The sequence below is a fragment of the Condylura cristata genome, unplaced genomic scaffold (assembly GCF_000260355.1).
Source record: "Condylura cristata isolate star-nosed mole 26May11 unplaced genomic scaffold, ConCri1.0 scaffold00018, whole genome shotgun sequence".
Lineage (NCBI taxonomy): Eukaryota > Metazoa > Chordata > Mammalia > Eulipotyphla > Talpidae > Condylura > Condylura cristata.
Genome location: NW_004567119.1, coordinates 10,495,063 through 10,520,164, shown reverse-complemented (window position 1 = coordinate 10,520,164; position 25,102 = coordinate 10,495,063). Strand labels below are relative to the sequence as shown.

The window sequence follows — 25,102 nt, the reverse complement described above, 5'->3', positions numbered from 1 at the left end:
TCGAGGAAGTACACTGCTGAGGGGAGCAGCGGGCGGGTCAGGAGAGGTCTGCCACGCCATGTGGTCACCTCCGGGGCAGGCGGCAATCGAACTCATGCGGAAGTGGCTTCAGATTCTCAGTGCTGTGCTTTAACCCGCTGCGCCACCAGGGAGGGCCCTAGAGAAGGAAATTTTAATGTCACATAATGTTAGTTTTTCTCAAATTAAATTGTAAATTCAGTACAATAGCATTTAGCATACCATTTCACTAGAATTACAGTGGAGTTTATAGAAATTGAAATTTCCTCTGTTAAAAAAAATCCAAATATGGCCCTTTCTGGTGGCACCACGCCTTAGGATGCAGCACTGCAAGCTAGTTGTAGCTGCTTCAGTGCGAATTCAGTCCCTAGTCCCAGAGGTGACCCACATGGCACAGCAGACCTCTCCTTTCTCGCTTGCTGCTCCCCTCAGCAGTGTACCTGGTCAGTCTTCCTGTTCTGCTTCTCACTCTGTCTCTGGTGAATCTTCTAACTACCACTGCACCTCTGTTATGTACCCCAGTTCTGTATGCCTAAATAAATAAAATATTTAAAAAACCCAAATACTAAAAATTTCTAAATATATATATATTTTAAAGATTTATTTAATTATGCATACAGAACTGGGGTACAGGCCAGGCGTAAGGGGCTGTGAGAGGCTTCACCAGAGACAGAGTGGGGAGCAGAACAGGCTTACTGATAAAGTACACTGCTGAGGGGAGCAGCCGGAGGATCAGGAGAGAGGTCTGCCATACCATATGAGTTACCTCCAGGGCAGGGATTGAATTCATGCATTAGTGGCTTTAGCTTCTCAGTGTTGTGCTTTAACCAGGGAGGGCCCGCTAAAAATATTTTTAATACTTAAATATCCTGGTAGTGGAAGAAAAATAAATGTTTAAATATAGTTCTATATATGAAAAAAATAATATTGAGGATGTACTTGCCTGTAAAGATAAACAATACTAATTAAAACAGTACTATAAAGATAGCATATACAAAAAATATTCCAAATGAAATAAGGATATAGGATGAAAGACGCTATAGTAATTATTTTAGGAAAATATTGGAAAACTGTGAGAGTAGAACTAAGACAAAGGTTTTACAACCATGAGAGGATACTTAGAAAGTATAAAAGTATATATCCATTACTACATATAACATTAAGCTGAGGAAAGATGCCATTGACAACATGGAGAGACATAATGGAATGTGGACAGACTGTTAAATGATTAATATGTTCATTAAATTAATAATACTTCTGAAATGATAAGAGAAAGCTACACAATAGACATTTAGTGGATATGCATGAGACATTTACAGAAGAATCTGATGTATAATGATACAAATGGTTGGGTATATAAAGTAGTGAAATCATGATCTATCACTTCTCTATTCTCAGATTATAAGTAGGTATAGAAAGTGGTAACATGCACTGTTGAAGGAGATAGGGAAGATAAGGTCAATATTGATACTCCATATTTTTGTGGAAAAGTACATTTTTAGTCTTGGGAAGCCAGTGTGTGCCATATGCATTTAAATAAAAATTACATAAAAACATACAACCATCCTGTGAATATATCAATGCCTCTTGGAAACAAAGTAATAAAAACAATAGTATGTAAGATAGACATACAAAGCTCCTTAATTTATCATTGTATATAAATTTAATAATGTAAAAATAAGTGATGTGTATTAACAAATATTTCTTCAACAAAAACTTTCTCAAAAAATGTCAATAAAGTATAAAAAGTAAAGGGATTGGTTTCAGTTTTTAAAATAATCGTTTTATTGGGATATGCTTGAAGTCTTATTATTCACTTATTTTAATTGCATATTTCCGTTCAGAATCCACTAGGAAAGCCGAGGACATAGTTTTCATTTTCTCCTCTCAATTTTTAATGCTATGTTTGATTTTCCTGTTGTCTACGTATGCGACATTTATATTGTGGTAAAAATTCTGCTAGTACTTGTATATTTGTAATGTAAATGAATTCAGTATTCCATCCCTTCTTTTATTATAACAATTTCTTGGTTCTTTTAATTTAATTCTTAGTTGATCAGCATTCATTATTTTTTTCCCTACTAAGGGCCCATGTATATTGTCAACTTGAAATTATTTCATGTTTAAGAATATTTGTACTATTTTTTTTTTAAAGATTTATTTATTTGTGCATACAGAACTGGGGTACAGGCCAGAGGCTCAGGGGCAGTGAGAGGCTTCACCAGAGACAGAGGGGGGAGTAGAACAGGCAGATTGATGAAGTACACTGCTGAGGGGAGCAAGCGGGCGGGTCAGGAGAGGTCTGCCGCGCTATGTGGTCACCTCCGGGGCAGGCGGGAATCGAACTCATGCAGAAGCGGCTTTAGATTCTCAGTGCTGTGCTTTAACCCGCTGCGCCACCAGGGAGGCCCTATTTGTACTATTTTTATACTCAGATTTAATTCTGTTGGGTATAATGTTCTTGGCAAATACTTGGCTGCTTTAGAACTTTAAGCTAGTGCTTCATTGTATTCTGGCTTTTAATTTTGCTTTGAGAGAGGTTGCACCCATCTTGATATTTTCCCTCAATTGATAATTAGCTTGTTTTATAACATTTTTAAATTGATGTATAAATTTTAATGTCTTAATAGTAATATGGCTCAATCTTGAACATTAACGAATTTTCCTGGAACATAATCTTTGCTGTAATTTCAAAAATCAGTTTTTCCCTCTATTTATTGGAAAATTATTTAAATTTTACATTCATTTTTTTCCTTCATTAGCCACAACTAATCTCATTTTTATATGTATGTTTCTTTTATAACAATTAGTTATTTATAACATGACTTCATCTCTAGTGATTGGTAATTATGTTTTATTTTGACTCTGATGTTTGTAATTTATTATATATATGATTATGTTTTGTTTTTCATTTTCCTTAGTCTTCCACTTCTCTTTAATAGGGTAAACAAATATATATGTATATTTATATTAGTAGTCTTTTATTGTCATACAAAAAGAATTACTCATTGTTTACATCACAAAACTGATTTAAAGCTTATATTTAATACATTTGTAACTGTATTGCTCTTGATTCTTAATATAAGATGAAACATATTCTTTCTAGGCAGTTTATAATTTAAAGGTATCTGTGTTCAACCTTGAATTCATGCTGTGCATCCTTTAATAATGTATCTGAACTTTATATACTGCCAGTTACTTCCTTCTGCAAAAAAGAGATGTTTTCATGTGCTTAGTCTCTTTGTGGTTGTGAAGTAGCTGATTGTTTCGTTTATTGTCAAGGGATTGATGATCTGAAGTACACATCTCTTTAGTTCATTGCATGATCATCACTGGAATGGCATGTCCTTGACATTTGAGATCACTGATTAGATATATGTCTTTTAGTTTTTAATCTTACTGTTGCAAATAGAATGTTTATTGAAATTACTAAGTAGTGCAGCACATTGGACCCTTTATCTAACATTGAACCTGGCTTAGCCTGTGTGTGCATACACACAATTAGTGATAGTTACTTTGTTTCAGAAATTTATCTTTTAGGGTCTGGTTTGTTTAAATGAATGGTGTATATATATAAAGTATATGATCATGATTAGCAACTAATGTATGAAATATTAATTAAAAATATATAACATGCATATTTTTAAAATGTCAAGGTTCTGATAGGTAAATGGGTAAAAATGGAGAATGGAAAGTTCCCCTTATTTATATATATTTATAGATACTTATTTATGTATCAATATATATTCTAAAAGCTGAAGCCACAAATGGAAGAAATAGTCAATTTATTCTGTATAGACATGTAAAATTTTTCAACCACTATTTTTAATATAAAAGTTTCATAGTATATTGACTTAAATGTACCAGTGTTTTGATTTGTCTTATTAATTAAAATGATCTGGCCTTTTTATATTTCATAGTCCATATAAATTAAAAACCTTTTAAAGAATAATCTTTGTTAAATATATTTTTAAATATTTTATTGTTGGACTCACACTATATGTATTCTTGCACTATATGTATTTTGGGGGGAATGTATAACAGCCATGTATTCTTCAAATCTGCGCTTATGATTATTTATTGGATACTAGATACTGCAGATTTCTTGATATTTTTACATGACTTCCTGCATTTTTGTAAGTCTTTTTTAGCAGCCAGCTTCTCTGCATGATTTCTCTACAGTAATTAAACTTAGCATTTCCAGCTGCTGAAAAATTTGTTGGCATTTTCTGTTCATTTGTGTTTCTTCACGCGTAAAACATAGGGCATCCACGTAATTGTCATTCCTTGAGAGTGCCATTTTGTAGGCTACATTTAGTAGTTACGTTCAGTGAATAATTTTTCTTGTTGAGTATTAAATGTCTAAAATATCAATCTTTATTAATTTAAAAATAAATTTTATGTTTATCAGGTTTTATAATAGAGGGGAAGTTCCTTAGTAAAATGAAAGATCTTCAAGATGCTTTAAAAATTTTATTTTGATAAAGGGAACATTGGCTTGTGACCCTGTATATGTGATTCTGAGATAACAAGTTGACACATTCTTTAGATGTACACTACCCTACCACACCCACCACCCCAGGCACCCGTAGTCCTTTACCTTAGGCCTTTTTGGACCCAATTCCCACTTGGCTCCCCTCCTTTTGCCCCCCTACCCCACTGCTAGGTTTCCAGTTTTACAGTCAGATGTCTAGGTTTTGTTTGGGGCCTGTCCTTTCTGTTCTTTCTCTGTAATGCTTATATACATGAGACCATCCAACCTTTGTTTTATTTTTTGCTTATTTTCCTTAGCACAACCCCCTCTAGTGCCATCCATAGTGTTGTGAATGCTAAAAGTTCATCTTTCATTATAGCAGAATAGTATTCCATTGCGTGTATATACCAAATCCGTTTAATCTACTCCTCTCTCTGAGCACTACGTTGTTTCCATAACCTGGTTATTGTGAGTAGTGGTGCCCTGAACAAAGAAATGCACACATTGTTTTTTTGTATTGTTTGGGTAAATACCTAGGGGTGGAATTGCTATATTGAATGGTAATTCTGTTTTTAATAATTTGAGAAATCTAGGCAGTCTACAATCTTATCATTAGGAGATGGCGTTTAGTTTTGCTCCACAGCTTTCCAGTACTTGTATTTGATATTTTTGATGTGATTCATTCTCACAGGTGTGAACTTATATGTCATTGTGGTTTTGATTTGGTTTTCCTTGATAGTAAGTGATGGTGAACATTTTATCATGTGCTCGTTATCCATCTGTAGTTCTTTTTGGGAGAACTCTTTAGCTCTTGTGCCTATTGTTTGATTGGATATTTTGTTCTTCAGTTAAGAGTTCAGTGTAGATATGGGATATTACCCCCTTGTCAAATAGGTGACATTGGATATTACCTCCTTGTCAAATAGGTGAATATATCACTCAACAGATAGTCTTCTTATTTTGTTGATAATTTTTTCTTTATTGTTTCTTTCACTGGTGGAAGCTTTTTAGCTTCATGTAGTCCCATTTAAAAATTTTTGCTTTACTTTTTCTCATGTTTTTGGAGTCGAGACCTAAAAGTCAGTATACAAAAACTACTTACCTTTCTCTATATAAATGAACTTTAAGAAGAAATCAAGAAAACAATCTTATTTACAACTTTATAAAAAGTAGTAAATATCTAGAGTAAACCTAACTAGGAGATGTTGATTGTGCTTGAAATAAAAAACTAAGTAGTTTCTACTATAATACAGATTAGCACACATTATATTATAAAAAATCCAAGGTGCAATTCTAGGCTCCACACTTTATTAGTTGTAAAGTATTGGGAATAATTCTTACCTTCTATAAAGTGGTTATAATAAAACTTTAACCAAATGTGCATTGTGGTGATTAAAATGAAATAAAATTGGTTAAAGTAAAACCCAGTGTAAGTTCTCTTAAGTGACTTTTATCATCAAATTGTGACTACTATAGAATTTAAAGTTTATGAAATGTGAAATCAGAATCTTAATTTGAGAAATTTAGAGCTTCTCAGAAGAAAGGGATTATCTTTATATTATATTCTGTGTAATCTAAATGTTGTGTAGATTCCAAGTTAAGAAATAAAAGTCAAAATTTTTGGTACTATTGTCCTTTAAGTTTATTTTCCAAAGTTACTTTGTTGATAATTTTTATGCAAATAAATTTTCTGTAATTTTATTTTCTAAACTAAAGTTACTTTGTTGATAATTTTTATGCAAATAAATTTTCTGTAATTTTATTTTCTAAACTATGTTTCACTAAACATAGTATTTTCTTGATTATTGCTAATGCCTAGTAATGATAGAGTATGAAATTGAAATATTTGTGAGATCATGAGTAGCATCTAGTTAATAGCACTTTTTTTACTTGAACACAAACTTAGCATTGACTGTATAAACAGATTAAAACTTTGCCAATTCTACTATACATTGATACTATTTTTGTATTTAAGAATGATTAAGTTGTTTTATTTAAGTCACTGAAACCATTTCAACAGACTTTATAACATAACTGTAGATCATATTTTTGTCTCATGATTTCTATCAAAGCATGAAGAAGTGAATTATTGAAAAGATAAAAATAAATTTGTTTGCTTTCTGTCAGAGTTCATATTCACAGTCAACCTTGATAGAATACCAGAATGATTTAGACAAGTTTGCTTTGACGATTCATAACATATGCTTGCTGGACAGAATTGAGTTATCTCTGCTCTGGAGAGTAAGTTATTGTAGCAGGAGCTGACAGAGATGAAGATAACTGAAGGAAATTCAATTATCTTTTAGTGTTTTCTTTCTAATAGGGTTCTTAATGTGAAAAAGATCCTTAGGTGATGGGCCTCTGTTAGTTGTGATTTCTGCGTTGATACCTGTGTCCAGAATACCGTGAACTTTCAGGTCTGAGCCTACACTAGGTATAAAATAGGCAGTTTACCTTAACAGAGCAGTTTTGATTTAAAGGGTTTTTTTTAGTTGTTGTATTAGTGAGCTTTATAATCACTACCCTCTGTGGTTTTCTTTAACAATATATGAATTATTTTGAATGAATTGAGAGTTTTATGTTTTCTCCTGTCTAATGAGCTGTCTTGAAGTATATTGTACTTTCTCAGTACAGAAAAAAATATATATTTATAAAATATATATATTTTATAAAACTATGTTTTTCTGTACTGAAGTGTGTTTAAATAATCTTAGAACTCTCAGGCTACCATTTATACTTTCCCTTTTTATTTATGCTAGACTTTGAAATTTCTTTTGCTAGCATGGTGTCTTGTAGCCTGAGTTCTCTTGCTTATCATTAGTCTTATTATCCTATCCGGGAAGTCTTTTTCATTCCTCATCTTCCTTTCCGTGATGTTTTGACATTATTTGACACTAATGATCAACACTCCATTTTGAAATTTTTTCTGAGCTTGTCTTTTTCACCTGGTCTTTTTCTGATAATATTTACTTATTAATCCCGCATCTAGTTTTATCTCTTTTTGCAGTGCTTTCTTTTCCCAAGATACAAGGTTTGTCCAATAATACTTAGTTGGTACTTGTACATTTTGGACAGTTTTAGCAGTCCCAAATAATGTCAATTTCAAAACTTATATGTAGAAGATACTAAATATTTTACTTTTTTAAAGATTTATTTATTTATTTTCTAAATATTTTAATAAAAATGTTATACTTAATTTCTTCTGCAGATAATTTACACTAAAAATCTATACTACAAGGCATAGTAAAATCTATCCCTCTAACCTCCTCACCCTTGTAGGAAACCATTGTCAGTTTCTTGTATATCTTTCAGGGTTTCTTTATGCATGTACATGCAAATAGGAATATATGTTCCCATCTCCCTTTCCTATAGAATTGCTAACACATTATCTGTAATGTTTTATATTTTGTTTTTTTTTTAACTTAATATTACTTTCTGGTGATGTTTTATACTCTCATTAGGCAGTGTATGAATATTTGTTGCCTCATTGAGTTACAAATTTTTGATTTTTGTCATTCACTGAATATACATGGTAGTATGTAATTTTAATTTGTTTTTCTGAATATAGTTTTGACTTACATTTCTCTTTTTTGTGAGTGAGGTTGTTTAGGTTGGAGTCTATTCACCTTTCTTATTCTAAGAATTTATCATTTGCCTGTTCTGTTGGAGTCAGTTTTTCTTTGGGTTGATTTGCAGAAACTGTACATACATTAAGGACTAAACCCTTTGATAAATATTACAAACATATTTGCCAAAGTGTTGACTTAGTTACAGTGGAATTGTATTATTTTTATTTTTGTGGTTAGCAGTTGTTTTCAAGAAAATGTTTTTATTGTTGAATGTCTGAATATTTTCTTTCATAGCTTCTGAAAATTTGGTTGCTAGTTGGAAAGATCTTCTCCACATATAGATTATAAAGGAATTCCTTCATATTTATTCTTGTCTTTGTACAGTATTATTTTCAATTTAAATATTTTATATAGGAACTTAGAATAACCTGATAAAATTTTATTTATTTTATATGGCAAATTGGCATTCTCTATACTGTTTATACCTATTCCTATACATACTACATAGTCCAAATATTCTTCTCTGAGTTGAGTTGATACTATAACTATTAATAAATGTCTGTATATTTGGGGGTCTCTTCCTTAATGTTCTTTTCCCCCCATTCTGTGATTTCATATATAATTGTCGAACATTTACAAACTATTGTGGTTTCAAACTACTATAGAACTATAGTCCTCCTTCCCCTTACTGACTTTAAAATGGTTTTTAGAATTCCGGTGGCAAGTTTTGTTTATACCAGTCTAGTCACCTTGTCTGGCAAAAAAACTATTTTCATACACTTTTCAGCAGTGTAAACAGACCATTTTAGATATTGATTGTTTTTTCTTATTTGCAATTTTTGCTCTTCTAATTGCTTTTTTGTATGTAATCATTGGTATTATTTTGAATAATAATAGCAGTTATTGGCTGCCAGATTCTTGTAGCTAAATTTTTTTTTAATGGTATTTTATCATTTGTAACTGAGTTCAGCTTTTTTGGTTTTTTTTTTTAGATTCTGCTTATATGTGAATTCCCCAGTATAATTTCAATAGTAGTGGGTATGTTTTTCTAGTTACTGACTTTGGTTGGTGTTTCACCAGTAACTATGATACTGTCTTTGTGCTTAGTCAGAAATACCATTTTGACGAAATACTCATTTAGTTCTTTTTGTTTAATATCTTTATTATGATAACTTTTATTTACTTGTTTCATCTTTAAGTGAGTTAGTAGAATTGATAGTGTGCTTGTAAAAATATTAGATGTGCTGATATTATGCCAATAAGGTTTGATGTCTTTTTTTTTTTGTAATGTGCTGTGAGCTTCTCTTTGCTAACGCCTTGTTATGTTTGCTTTCTTTCCCTAAGTCATACTAAGTTGTGGTTGGGCTAAGATTTCTAATCAGGCAGGAATTTGGTAAGCTTTAGTAAAAGTGTTACACTTGTTTCATCAAAAGTATTAGAAATTTTTTTTTCCTTTTTTTTAATACTCAGTTACAGCAATTATCTACTTCATAAAGGTGCAGTAGAATTTGACTTTCATGCAATTTCTATCATGTACACCACACCTCCAGCTTTGAATTTCCAAAAATCTGATTTATTGTTTTAGCTAGGTGTCTTCCTGGTCCCTAATGTGGTTTTTGTTTGTTTTTGTCAGAAACGCATGTGTTATTTCTTCTTTTAAATCTTTTCTCTGCGTTTGGTAGTGTGAAGATTGGTCATGTGCTATGTGACTACAGACTTTGGTAAATATCTGCATGTTGTGGTGCCATTGAAGAAGGCCAAAAGTCAGATCAGTACATAATTTTTGTTCAGAAGTTCAACTTCTGTGAAAGTTTCATCCCTGTTATACATGATACATTACTTCATGTGAATCATCATTTTTACAATGTATGTATGTATATATGCATGCATGCATGCATGCATAGAGAAAGTAGGATATAGGCCAGAGGTGCAGGTGTGTGTGTGTGTGTGTGGTGTGAGAGAGAGAAAGTGAGAGAGAGAAAGAAAGGATTCACCAGAGACAGAGTGGGGAGCAGAACAGATGATCAACTGAAATACACTGCTGAGGGGAGCAGCAGGTGAGACAGGAGAGGTCTGCTTCGCCTGGCTGGGAATAGAACTCAGGTCACCAGCAGTGATAGCATGCTAGCACTGAGACTTAATCCCTGTGCCATCAGGGAGGCCCTGTGTGAACTACTTTATAATGTAACCTGTAAAATTGCAATTATCACTCTTGCAGAGACTTTTTCACAGTATAGAATTAATTTTTCTATGTTAAGTCATTACAGAAATATCTATGAAAATGACTTTTTAAGTATTATCTTTATAGAAAGGTCTAGTCATAATCATTGATAAAATAAATCAACTGTATATAACAATTTTTATGCATTGATAGATTCCAATTTGATAGTTCAATTTAGTGTCTGTTGATTGCTTACATACTTTGACTAACAAAACATAAATGATATGAAGTAATTGATTATTATGCAGTTGCTTGGATTTCATTCATGATTGATTTGGTTATAGTGTATAAGAACTGTAAATATATGAAATGATTCTATATCTGTAATCCAGGTAGTATTGAGTCCATTTTTATTGGTTTGTTGTATTATTATGGAAATACAACAAATGTGTCTTTTAAAAATGATATTAAATACATCATAGAAGGCTAACCTGGGAAATGTTAACTTCAAGTAATTTAATTTAGACTATGACTTCTTTTGTAAAGATTAATTTTCATTTAGTTATGAATATAAGAACTGGGGTGTGGGCTAGAGGTATGGGGGGTGGTGGTGAGAGGATTCACCAGAAATAGTGGGGAACAGAACAGGGAGATCTGTTGAAATACATTGCTAAGGGGGACAGGAGTGTGACACAGGAGAGGTCCATCTTGCCATGTGAATAAGTGGAATGAACTTGTGCTGCAGTGGCTGGTGATAGCTTGATAGTGCTGAGACTTAATCCCTTGCACCACTAGGGAGTCTGTATGACTTTTTTTTAATATAAGCTAAAATATTTTAAGCTGGAGTATACATTAGCATACACCACCCTCCCTCCAAAGATAGAAAAGAAAAAGGAAAAAATTCTACTAATAAAGAATTATATAAACTTAAAAATGAACATTCCCTAATATCCTTCCCTTCTATTCCTCCAAGGAAAATGATCTGACTCATAACTTCACACTTTTCATTATGACTGTATACTTTATGAATATATGTATATGTGTATACACACATTAGCTTATATGTATAATTCACACACAATATCTAAACAAAAATGAAGTTGTGTAGAATTTATTATATTTGTAGTCAGAATATCTCAGGTTTTTGTTTGATTGTGCACCTTAAAAATCTGACTCTAGGGCCCTCCCTGGTGGTGCAGTGGCTTAAAGCACAGCACTATGAAGCTAAAGCCACTTAAGCATGTGTTCAGTCCCCACCCAGGAGATGACCCACATGGCGTGGCAGACCTCTCCTGGCCCACCCCCGCTGCTCCCCTCAGCAGTGTACTTTGTCAGTCAGCCTATTTTGCTCCCCATTCTGTCTCTGGTGAGTCCTCTCACTACCCCTGCAACTCTGGCCTGTACCCCAGTTCTGTATGCATAAATAAATAAATCTTTACCAAAAAAAATCTGACTCTAACATAGATTGGAGCATAAACATAAATGAATATAAAGTATCAAGTGATAGAAGGTAGACTATAGAATTAATGAAAGTTGTTACATCTTGCTCACAAAAATTTAGGGATTCAACTTTCTCATGTGAGACCCTAGATTCTTCAATATTAAGAAATGTTATATTTAAAATGTCCTTTGTTTATATCCTAGCAGAAGCAAAAGAGAAAGTGTATTATTTGCATTGCTTGCAAATTACTGTTTTTCTAATGTTAGATTCATTGACAGTATTAAAAAATATATAAGATACGCAGCCGGTTAAGGCACTGCACTGAGAAACTAAAGCCACTTCCGCATGAGTTCGATCCCCGCCTGCCCCGGAGGTGAAATACACTGCTGAGGGGAGCAGCGGGCGGGTCAGGAGAGGTCTGCCGTGCCCTGTGGTCACCTCCGGGGCAGGCAGGGATCGAACTCATGCGGAAGTGGCTTTAGCTTCTCATTGCTGTGCTTTAACCTGCTACACCACCAGGGAGGGCCCTTAACTTTCTTTTATTGAAGTATAATTGCCATAGGGAAATTGTGTATATATAAGATAAACAACTTGATGTTTTGATTTACATACAGATAATATAGATACATTAAAATGATTACCGTGAACAGTAAATTAACATTTCCATCTCCTAAAATTTGTGTGTGTGGTGAGAACTCATGATACAATACTTGTCACATTTCAAGTATGGTAGACTGTTTAACAGCCTGTGCATTACTGATACAAACCCTATGCAATTAGAAATCCATGTATAACTTTTTACATCTCCCTTCCACATAGATAGAAAAATCTGCAGATACTCAGCTTCTGGATAGTTAATCCTCTGTTTTGCTGTGGTCCACATTTGTGGATTTAACCAATCTACATGCTTGGCTGGCTAGCTCTGTGAATGTGGATCCAGTGGGTCAGATTAAAAAAAAAAACTATAAGTAGATATGTATCATATGTGCCATATGAACTCGTGTTATTCAAGGGTGAACAGTACATAATATATTTGTATTAACTTTAGTCAATGTGCTATACATCAGAATTTTTTCATCTTTTAACTTGAAGCTTGTACCCTTAGATCAGTACCTTCCCTTTTTTTTTTGCCACCTTTTATCTTCTGGCTACCACCATTCAACTCTCTGGTGTTATGAATTATAATTGTGTTTGAGTGTGTGTATTTTTTCCAGTGTGTACAGACACATACACCCTACATTTTGTTTATCCACTCACCTGCCACTGGATAGTTAGATTGTTTCCATAACTTGTCTGTTTGGAATATTTACAATGAAGATGAAAGTCCAGATACTACTTTGAGATAGTGATTTATTTTGATTGCATATGAAGAAATGGGATTGGTGATCACAGTGTAGTTGTTTCTAATCTCTTGAGGAAACTCCAAACTTTATTTCATAGAATTCAACTAATTCTCACCAACAGTTTACAAGAGTTTCCTTTTCCATATCTCAGTATTTTGTAATCTTTTGTTTTCTTGATGATAGCCATCCTCATGGTATCAGGTGATATAGCATTATTGTTTTGATTTGCATTGCCCTGTAGAATGGTGATATTGAACATATTTTCATGTAGTTGTTGGCCATTTGTATCTCTTCATCAAAAAAAGCACAAGTCCCTTGTCCATTTATTAGGTTCTTTGTAGTTTTGCTATTGAATTGTATGAGAAAATTTTATATTTCAAATATGAAAAATTTCAAAATTTTCCTTTCATATTTTGGAAATTAACCCTCCCACCAGAGGGATAGCATCTTTATTTTTTTGTATCTCACATCCTTGGATTTCTGTCATTTATTTATTTATTTATTTATTTATTTATTTATTTATTTATTTATTTATTTTTCTATTTTTCTATTTATTTATTTATTTATTTATTTATTTATTCCCCAGCTACCTACTCATTTGTCCCTGCTCCCTGTTACCCTCTAAAGCTTCACTTTGCTAAATTCCTGTTAGTTTATACTTATTTTGCTTTATTGTTGCATCTGCATTGATTCTGTATTTTATTGACCTATGTGATATAGTTCAGTATTAAATCTTTCTGACTTGATGTACTGTATGTAATTCTCTAGTTGTTACTTTTAATTATTTTATAAAAAGGAAATTGATAATTGTAAAATACCTGTTAATGTGAGTCCATATTAAGTATTCAATGATGCAGATACCATTGTTTATGAAAAAGGGGGATCATTTTTCTATTATAATTAACTATGTGAATTTCTGGGAATGCTTGGATGTTCCATGGTTACTCTGGAATTCTTACCTTGTCCTCTGGACCTTGATCAAGATGACTGCTGTGTCAGACCTCTGTGAGTTACCTCTTTTGTACAAGGGATATTTTTAAAAAGTAACCATTTTTTCTTTATCCTGTTTTCAAAGCATAGACACAGTCTAGGAATGATAGAGGGCATCACAGTACAGGAAAAGAAAAGAAAGCCTGGTGCTGGATGGCGCATATCCTAGAATTCACAGGCCATTGCTCCTGCATACGAGATTTTCTCTTGACCCTTACTTGACCTCGTTCTTTTCTGCCCTTTTCCCTTTGCTCCAATGCAGGAACTAGATCAGTTCTCTCACATTAGTGTTGCTTTGATCACATTCCTCTTTAGAGTCCAGGCCTACCTGCTTTGACTGAGAGTGAGAGTAGAATATTTTTGGTTTATTGGAAAAGTCATGATCCATTTTTTTGCAGAGAAAACAGAAAAAACACATCCTAACTTTTCTGACAATCTAGTAGTTATTCCTCACCCCTTTTCCTGCCTCAGGCTGATTGACCTTGTGCCCATCAAATTCCCAGTTACTTAAATTCTTTAAGTGATAGTCCCATCCCATGTCACCCTGTGTCCTGCTAAGTGTACTGTATCTACATGGTATTTGTCAGTATATTTCTAAAGTCTAGATTAATCAGTCTGTAAGGCACTGTTGCTGTAGATTTTGTTCAGTATGTGTTTTCACTTATCTCACTTTCTGTTTTAGATTTTTGGTACTGGCCAATTTAAAAGGTGGGACCCACTATATATTTTCTTTTCTCTTTTGATAGTTAGCCTTTGAACAGACATATTCATACCTATACAGGGGTCTTGTACACACACACACACACACACACACAGAAATCATGATTTTCAGAGTTTTTTTTTTTTTTTTTTTTTGGTGAAAACTAAAGGAGCTATCATCATTGTGGCAAGGAAAAGCCACTTTAAAATGAACTGAAATTTCTTCCTTGGCTTGCAAGTCCAATAGTTGCTTCTCTAGCTTCTAAAAGTGAAACTGCATTATTGGGTACTCCATTAAAGTTGAGAAAACAAAAGCAAAGGTGAAGGTGACCTCATCCTGTCAGCAGTGCTGGTCACATTAAATCCAAAGTGAAAGCATTTTTTCTTCATTAGCTTCTTAGTTGTATTCTAATAATATAAAATATACTCTTGGTAGAAAGATGGGTATCTTAAAACTATTGAATAGTCCTTTTTAAGATAAGATCTGATGATAGTCTTTATAAATATTTCAAGTCTTTGTTTCAGTTTTCAATTTATGATATGATCTGGTCATCTTAGTATTGTTCAAATCATTTATTAGTGCAAAAATGTCCTTTTCTGGGCCCTCCCTTGTGGCGCAGCGTGTTAAAGCACAGCACTGAGAGGCTTAAGCCACTTCTGCATGAGTTCGATTCCCGCCTGCCCCGGAGGTGACCACATGGCGTGGCAGACCTCTCCTGGCCCGTCCACTGCTCCCCTCAGCAGTGTACCTCGTTGATCTGTTCTGCTCCCTGCTCTGTCTCTGGTGAATCCTCTCACCCTCCACATCTCTGGCCTGTACCCCAGTTCTGTATGAATAAATAAATCTTTAAAAAAGTCCTTTTCTTTATTAATTTGAAAATAATGGTAGGTAAGACTAATTAAAAAAAAGTTAATTAAAAAAATTTCTTTTTCTGTCTTAAGCCAGCCTTTTTTTTTTTTCTTAGTAAAGTTACTTTGGCTTTAATTTCACTGTGAAACTCTTCATGGTTCTGAATAATTTTTTAAATGTCCTATTCTTGAACCAGATTTACTTGAAATTTAAACATAGGATTTACTGCTTGTAGTGGTTTCAATATACATATTCAAAGGCATATATATGTGTGTATATTTACTCCTATTAGCTTTTAACAAGTTTTGTGTGTTCTATAGAAAAATCTGGCTAGGTTAGTATGTTGAGTTCGAAGATGATATGTGTTAGATCCCTTAGATCCCTTGATACTTATTTAGATCACCGTATGTAAAGATTAGGAAATAAAGTTCCTTGATTCTCATTTCTCTACTCTGTATGTGTGTTTGCGTACAATTATGCAATCTTATGTGAAGATAAATTTCTGTACCATGTTGTGATTTTTTAAAAATATATTTATTTTGGCTTAGCTCTACCTATTATTTAAATTCCATCTTAATTTTATTGATCACAGATACTAATTTAGCCTAATTTACCAAATGAAGGTAGATATATGAAGGCATTATTTCACAATTCAGCTTGTCTTTATGAAAATTGTTTTGCCTAAGTGTTTGCCTATGAACTTTGTGGGATATTTCTCCTTATCATTAATTCTAATAGGGTAATGAATTACAAATTTGCAATACTGTGTGTAGATTTGATGTACAGTGGAAACTATAGTATGGAAACTAGAATCCACTCGGGGTTGATTTTGCCTCAAAGAATACCATGTAAAAGCATTTAAAAACAAGTTTGTTGTGTAATTTCTAAATTAATTAGAATCTATAATGTCCTGAAATTATTTAAAAATTGCTTGAGGATTGCAGTTTGTAGAAGTAAGAAACCAGCACATAGTGTCTAGTTACTTCAAAACAGTAAGTAATGGAACAGGTACTTTGATAAGTGTTCTGCCTGTTTTAACCTTGAATGCCATTATGGGACAGACTCGAGGGGGAGGGGTGATGCAATATCTGTTTCATTGGCTTAGGCATTTTCATGCTCAGAGAAATCAATACTTTGAGGCATTGGATGACAGAGGAATCACTTTAGAATTAAAGGTAGCTGTCACACATTGTCATTGGTTGACTTTCGCTTGCTATTGAGGTTTTTAAGCTTTCATTATTCTAGTCTTCTTTTTAAGAATTCTGAATTCTGTGGGGAAGAATGTGTGTGTATGTGTGTATGTGTGTATGTGTGTGTGTGTGTGTGTGTGTGTGTGTATATACGGGTTAAAAGATTTGGGTTAAAGGATCAAGTGCAAAATCCTCCTAAAATGAGCTACGCTTCTTCACTTGTCCTCTAGGAGATTTCCCTTTTAAGTAGTTTCTATGAAACAGATAATTTATAGTGTAAGTGATTTTTAGACAACTCTGGAAGATAGTATACTTAAAATTGTTTTCCAGAACATATATTTAGTAAACTAAAAATGAAATACTGTGTTTAGCCATGAAAAAGAAGGCAGGTCGTACTGTATGTCTTGGCATAAAATTATGTGTTTTGATATCTAATTATATAGGATCTACATCCTTTAACAGTGACTATATCTGGCCAATACTGAGGTGGAAGAGAGAATTATCCCTGCATTTCTCATGTCACAACTTTTTGATTTATTTTTTAAAGCAAGTATGTTTTGGGCCCTCCCTGGTGGCGCAGCGGGTTAAAGCACAGCACTGAGAATCTAAAGCCGCTTCCACATGAGTTCGATTCCCACCTGCCCCGGAGGTGACCACATGGCGTGGCAGACCTCTTCTGACCCGCCCGCTGCTCCCCTCAGCAGTGTACTTCGTCGATCTGCCTTTTCTGCTCCCCACTCTGTCTCTGGTGAATCCTCTCAGCCTCCGCATCTCTGGCCTGTACCCCAGTTCTGTATGAATAAATAAATAAATCTTTAAAAAAAAAAAAAGCAAGTATGTTTTGTTAAAAAAGTTTTAAAGATGTATTTTAAACTAAGACATTTAAATTGCTTAATTAACATAAAATATCACTAAATTAGGAGGCTTAATAATATTTTAATATTTTAGTATTCAATTCAATTTATTATAGTTGGGAAGTTTTAATTTACTTAATTTGTTTCCTCTATGCACCTCATAGAATGAAATGCTATGATGGTGGTTTTTCTGTCTAGCTTTATTTACTCAGCATAATTTCTTCTAGTTCTCTCTATGAATATGGTGTTGCAGGGTTACTTTTATTTCTCAATATTACCTATGCAAACTTTGTGAAAAATAGCTTTATAACATATTGTAATGTATCGTATTTAAGCCTAAATCTAGAAACCAAATGGCATTTCATATTATTCATTACTTCCTTTCTTGAAATACTAAAAGTGGTTGTGATAAGCACTTCATGTGTGTCTATTCAAACACAAATCCTTTCTGTTAGTTAACAATTTTCCTGAATTTTATGGAATTACTGTTAGCATTTGTTTTTAATTATTTTTTTCCCCATTTCTTCCCCCCTCTTAGTATTTATACTTAATATCACTGGAATCATAAAGTTTGGGTTTTGATCTGGTATTTTTTGGTCAGTCAGTGGTGTGTTTGTGAAATTTATTTCATTTGTTCAATTTTTATTTCATGGAAATGTGCTGTAAAGTATTCAGTTGTATAATTAGACAATTAGTTTTTCAGAATCTTGCCTATTAACGAGCAATTAGGTTGTTTCAAATTTTTATCTATTACGAATAGTGCAGTTAGTTTCAATCTATTCCTTAGCCTCTGTCATCTGGAGAAGCTTAAGATTTGTTTTTTTTTAAAAATATTATTTTCTAATATCACATTTGAAGCCATACATTTTCCTTTAAATTCCCTTTAGTAGATTCCTACCAATATCTTTAATTTCCCATGTGATTTAATCTTTGAGTCATTCATTATTTGGAGAATAATTGTTTAACTTCCAATTATTTGGGAACTTCTCAGATTTTTTAAAACTATTTAGCTGAAGAATTAAAATTACCTCTAGATTACTCTTTTTCTGTATAACTTCCTCTCTAATAGGTTATCATTCACACTGTAGCCATCTGGCCTTCTTAATACATACCTTGAAACTTGTTTCATATGCAGAAGCTATAGCAGAAATACATTTCTTGGTCCTGCAACCTTAGTATCTGAGGAGTAGCATATAATCTTAGTGTATCTCATATACCGGATGCTTAGGCAAGCACTGTGAGAGATAATATAGCACATTCTTGAATTAGATAAGTTCATAAGTTCTAACTAGGAAATTGGCCCCAATTGTTAAAAATTTTAGATGATCAGACTTGCTGATAGTGGAGTACATAATTGTTTATACTAAAATAAGTTCTGTTATAAATCTGGGATTGTTCATAACAGAACAATTAGAAGATTATTTCAAGAAATGAATTGTAAAGTAATAGAGATCTGTATTAGGGCAACGATAAGTGTGATAAAATATTCACTAAAATGGAGTGATGTAATATAAAGTGAGAGAAATAGATAAATGGTTGATGACACAAATAGATTTAGCTTTTTTTTTTTTTTAGCTGCTTCTGGATGATTGGAGATTTTCTGAGAGATAAGAAATGTGGGCTCAGGTTAGGAAACCAGGTGGATTGCATGACCATTTGAAATCTATTATCCAGATTGGTAATAGGTGATGTGAACGTGGATGATATTGACAAGGGACAATGGATAAAGTATGATAAAATGCCAACATTTCATAATGAGGATAATAAATGAAAATGTCTGACCAATAAGGAAGAGGTAGTCAGAGTGATGACAGGAGTATACAGCGGATCCACTTGATTTCAAGTCTGTGCCTCTGAGTTTGTATACAGGGCACACATAGTCAAGTCAGAAACATAGCACTGGAAGGAAAGGTTAAATATGGATTTGTTTTTATTTCTTCATGTACATCTAAAGAGCCAGAATAGTCACTTCAGTTCTAAATGGACAGTTTAGACTTTTTTTTTCTCGTTAGTACTTTTTTTATTTCAAGTCAGTTTCTTTTAAGAAGTGAATTTATCTCATATTTTTAATTTTATGGCAGTAAATCTTTTTTTTTGTTTGTTTTTTAAATCAATAATCAAGCCCATTGGAAATGTTCATTCTCTCTACCTTTTTTCTTTGTAAATTCAGATATTTTTGTGGCCCAGTACTGTGTGTGTTATATTGTCTATTTCATGTTTGGCTTAAAAATAGGAAAAATAAAAAATGTAAGTTGAATGAAAATTTTACACCTGGTCCTCCCTGGTGGTGCAGGGGGTTATGTTTCAGCACTATCCAGCTATCAGAAGCCACTGCAGCATGAGTTTGATCCCTGGCCAGGGAGTTGACCCACGTGGCTCAGCAGACCTCGCCTGTCTCCCCCACTGCTCCCTCAACACTGCATTTTAGTGATTCAGCCTGTTCTGCTCTCCACTCCCGACCCCTGCACCTCTGCCCTACACCTTAGCTCTTGTATGCATGAATAAATAAAAGCAAATTTTAGATCTGGACTTTAACAAAATTTGTAGATGGTACATTTTTAAATAGGGTCACAGTGGGGTATGAGGTACCAACTTTCAAACTTCAGACACACATGCCCATCACCAATATGTAGCATGTGTTTGATCATGAAGCAAATTCTCTTCATGTGTTCTTGACTTTGAGTGATATGTTATGCATAGAGTATATGATTGGTTTTTAATAAGAACATGTTTAAAAACTACATTTAAAATGTATTTGAAATATATACAGACTCAGTATAGCTTGACAAAACATTCTTGTTTGGTTTCCTTTTATCATGTCTTAAGGTCAGATGTGACTCTAATGTTCTACAATGAGACAGAGATTGATAATCGGGAAAGAATAGCCCTTTAATGTGATTTATACCTATAGATTTTATGTCAGATATGAAAAGTTGCTGTTTAAATTGTAAAGGAGGATCCATTAAAGACCACTTTAAGCCATTTCACTATTTAGCTTACCTTGGACTCTTTTTAGAATTAGGTTTTTTTAGAAAACTTTGAATAGTTTACCAAATGTTAATAAATATAATTTAATAATGTTTAATTATTCTAATATAATAAAAGTAATTAAAAATAATTTTAGTACTACATTAATATAAAAGTTTATGTTATTTCCAGGGGAGTATATGAGCCAGTATTCATTTCCATCAATAATTTAAGTTTACCTTCTTTAAGGGAGGTTAGACAGTGGCAGGTTATGGATGTGCTAGGCAGTGCTAAATATATAAAAACTCCACATTGTTTATCATTTTGTCCTTTTGGTTTCAGTGTATGGGTCAGATATGAAGTAACCAACCTATTGAATATTATGTCTAGCTCTTGAGTGAATCTCTAAAAATATGTATCAGTTGACTTTTTTATTACAAGTATTCCTCATTTTTCCTTAAGCTGCTGCCCCTCCTATGCTTTACTTACATATTTTCTAGTTGATCCAACATATTTTTCATAAAATGAGCTGCACTATGGTTTGATGTTTAAAGAATATAGTTTATGACACTTGCCTTTAACTTCCTATAAGTTAACCTCATTCTTCACATGACTTTTCTCTTTTTTCTATGAGAAATAGTTTGCCTTCCCAAGTGTGCAGAAACAACCCTCTCAGAGGTTGTTTCAAGTCTTACAGTCTGATTCTTAGAGTTAATGAAAAAACCTTTCATTTTACAGACAAGCACATTTAGACCAGAGAGGTAAAAATGAGTTAGCAGTTCAAGATAGGAGAATACCAGGGATTATCCTTTAAATTGGGATTTGTTTTACTTTCCAAATTATGTTTTTTCATATATACTGTATGTTCATTCATATGCATTCTATTATTCTTAGTGGCTTTTTAAAAATACTTATTTTGCAGTCCTTAATTTCTTCAATCTGTTACTTTTCTCACCTATACTTGGGTAGAACTGTATTGCGTCTCTCATCTCCAAATTGATTCATATTGTCATGCGTTTGCTTCAAGGTTGTCTTTATTTCTACCCAAGAATAATTGATCTCCTCAAAGTCTTCCTTTTTTTTTTTTCCTTTTCATAGCATTTGTATATTCATTTATATCCATTTTCTGCAAATCTCTTTATTAAAACCCATTTTTAGCCTCAGTGTTTTAAAGTTAATGATACACATTTTATTTTCACTTTTCTTTTTCCCAATCTAGGCATATTGGTGTTTCTCCATGACAGAAACTATAATGATAATTCAGTCTTTGATCCTAGTAGCCCAATGCTTTTACATAGTCTAGGAGGTATTTGATTCCATATGCATTTAAATGCCAACAATAGCATTTAGATTGCTTTTGGTGGCAGGAACAACAACAACAACAAAAATTCTAATTGGCATATAATGCCAGTCTTAGAAAAAGTCTTACAGAAAGTCTAAAGGTAGGTTTGTCTTTAAAATTTTAAATAGTTGGCAGTTTATGATTCCATTTAAACAAAGATGTATTATTTCTGTAATTCCCTTTGTTTGTTTTAGCTGTCTTCCTGTATATTAGAGAACTGGTTTTCAGCACTCATGGAATTATGTATTTCATCTTTTAATCCCCAAATTGAAGGACGAAATGGTGTAAAAAATTCTTTTGCTTTCCCCTCAATGGCACCTTTTAGTTCAGCTCTGCATCCTAAGCCAGTTGTTCATTGGTGTCATTATTTCCCATGCTGGTTTATGACAGCACCTTTTCTTGCTGGGGCAGTGCTAGAGATAGTGTGACAAATTGCGGTGGAGTAGGAAAGATAGGCAGTTAAAATATATATCTCATTAGTATTTATCCCCAAAAGTAATATTTGTATGAGCTTATTGTTACTTACAGCTTGTGTGAGCCTGCATGTGAGCCTGCATTCACAGGTAAGGGATGTAGTCCAATAGGCTTTGTGCATATGACTTACGATCAAGGTTTCAGACATCTTTGCTTTCTTATTTTAAACAGTGAATTAACTAGGAAATATAGTATCATAGAAAATGATACCACTATAGTCATTTCCAAATGAAAAAAACTGAGGCACTTTGGAAATTGGCAATTATCTTGTGTCTGATTGTTTCTAAAGAATCCTAAATTTTTGGCCATAATTGGTGATGTCGAAGGCAGTACTATTCAAACTTTAATGTACAGATCACCTGGGGGTCTTATTAAAATCCAGATTCTGATTTAGTTGTTGTGGAGTGAGACCTGGAATTCTGTATTTCTTTTTCTAAGTTTAAAGATATACCTAATGCTGTTGGCTCATTTTGCAGAACTAGGGCTTAAAAGATCAGACTCTACTTTTTGCCATCTTCCAAAGGTATTGAGAACTAACTCAGTTTGCTATTGCAAGCTATCATTATCTATCTTTTGTTTTAATTTATCTTTATTTAAAAATATTTTATTTAGATAATTTTGGTCTACATCGTTTCTATTGTAGAAGTATATGGTTCCCTTCTCAAAGCATTTTTGCCATAGTGCACATCCACTACCAAAACATCTGTAGTCCACCACTGTAGACTCATGAATTACATTTTTTTTTTTTCTGGACCTTTCAGAGGCCTCATAATAGTTCTTCCTGCTATACATATCCTGTTGTTCCACTGCAGTCAGTTCTCTAAACGGCTATAGTCATCATTTTAATTTATAAGTCGATCACATCACCCTAATACTTGAAATTTTTCACTGGTATTCCATTGCTTTAATCTAAAAGCTGAAATTCTTACCATAAATACACAGTACTAAAGGATGCAGCCCCTGCCTGCTGCTCCAAACTTACATCATACCCTTCTCCATTTCACTGGTCCTGCAGTTACTAACCGTTGCCCTTCATGCTGCTTGTAATGTGGGCCTCTGTATCTTCACATTCAGATCTCTGCTTAATAAGTATGAACAGCATCTGAGTGCATTTTATGAATGGTTTTCTAAAAAAATTTCTTGGGAGATGTTGTACTGACAGTTTGCTACATTTCAGTCATCTAAATTAGGGAAGAATATAAAATCAACTTTAAAATTTTGGTTGGCTTGATTTATTTTAGAGATTATTTCATGATGTATTTTAAAGTTTTTCCCATTAGTTTTTTTCTTCTTTCCAAGTCACTGTGTGCCCAGTATTCTGCCGACAAAAGAGACGATGAGAAGATGTGTGATCATTTGATAAGAGCAGCTAAATATCGAGACCATGTGACAGCAACTCAGCTAATCCAGAAAATTATCAACATTCTCACAGACAAGCATGGAGCCTGGGGAAATTCTGCAGTAAGGTAAAGAGATACCTTTAGGATTTAGTGATTTTTCTACAGTATACCTAGGTTTCGATAAATGGATTTGGATATGATCAAGGCCAGATGAAGAACAGAGTAATTTAATTTTATATTTTATCATCTGCTATGAACTTAGCAAAGGGGAAGAGGAAATAAAAGGGGTACAGTTACATTTCATTTCTTTCAACTACTTTTAAATGAGTATTTGCACATTTTGAAGTGAACTGTAAAGGAAAGTAGTTAATGTAAACGACTATTGGTTACACTGTAGCTTAGTCTATACAAATACAATATTTAAAAAATTATTCCCCATTTTACACTTTTTAGTTTTTAACACATAAATTTGAAAATGTATTTTTTATGTGTGTCATAAATTTCACAACTGATGATAAAAGTGGTTCAGTGCCTTAAAAAAAACTCATTTAATATATATTCTATCTTTTTAGAATTACCAAACAGAATGCAATTTTTGACTACTTTATAAAAGAACTAGCTAGGACTAAGGAATTTAGTTTCCACAGAATATTTTGTTACAAATTTTAGAAAAACATGTTACAAGTCACTTAAGTAATGTCATTGAAACAATTTGTATTTTCTCACTAAATTCCTAGCATGAATGTAATTACAGGTATGAATGTTTAATTCGCATGTTTATCTACCAGATATCCAAGGGTAGCTTTAGAAATTAGTCAGTAGATAGAAAATTTATTGTTTGAGTTGAAAACTGATTGTTACAGCTTGCTTTTATTTGAATACAAGCGTTCACTAATATAGTAGTTCTAAATTCAAGATGTTTATTATGAAAAATACTTCAATAAATTACTTTTCTGCGTATATCATATTTGTTGTTCCAATGATGGGATGCAGATCAAGGACTTGAGGGCGTGGAACTTAAAGGCAGGAAGTGTGTGTGTGTGTGTGTGTGTGTGTGTGTGTGTTTTAGTCTTGGCTGATCTTAGTTGTGGGTCAGAACCTCTAGTGTCTTGACAACAGCTGCTGGGTCAGAACCCTCTAGTGTCTTGTCCGGCAAACTTAAAACCCAGTGGTGTATACTTAGGGGCAGGAGGTTTGAGGCTTTAGAGTTTAAAGATACTATACTAGTACAGTTTTGTACTGTCATTTTGACACCAGGTCCTGAATAATTAGGATATTACTTTGTTGTGTCTGGCACATATTGGGAATTTAGTATTTTTTTATGCTATAGTTTTAAAGTTTTAAAATTGAAAACTTGTCAGTAGCTGTCAAGTCTGACATTTTTATGAAA

At 33.2% G+C, this 25,102-nt stretch overlaps 1 protein-coding gene across 2 annotated transcripts in view; it reads left to right on the top strand.

Annotated features, from left to right (window-relative positions):
* Nucleotides 1-25,102, top strand: part of LRBA (LPS-responsive vesicle trafficking, beach and anchor containing) — a 497,077-nt gene that overhangs the window by 178,555 nt on the left and 293,420 nt on the right. For both annotated transcript variants that reach the window (XM_004685322.2, XM_012726881.1), the window contains exon 36: nt 23,672-23,838. In XM_004685322.2, the coding sequence (XP_004685379.1) occupies nt 23,672-23,838 (167 nt within the window). The remainder of the gene's footprint in view (nt 1-23,671; nt 23,839-25,102) is intronic.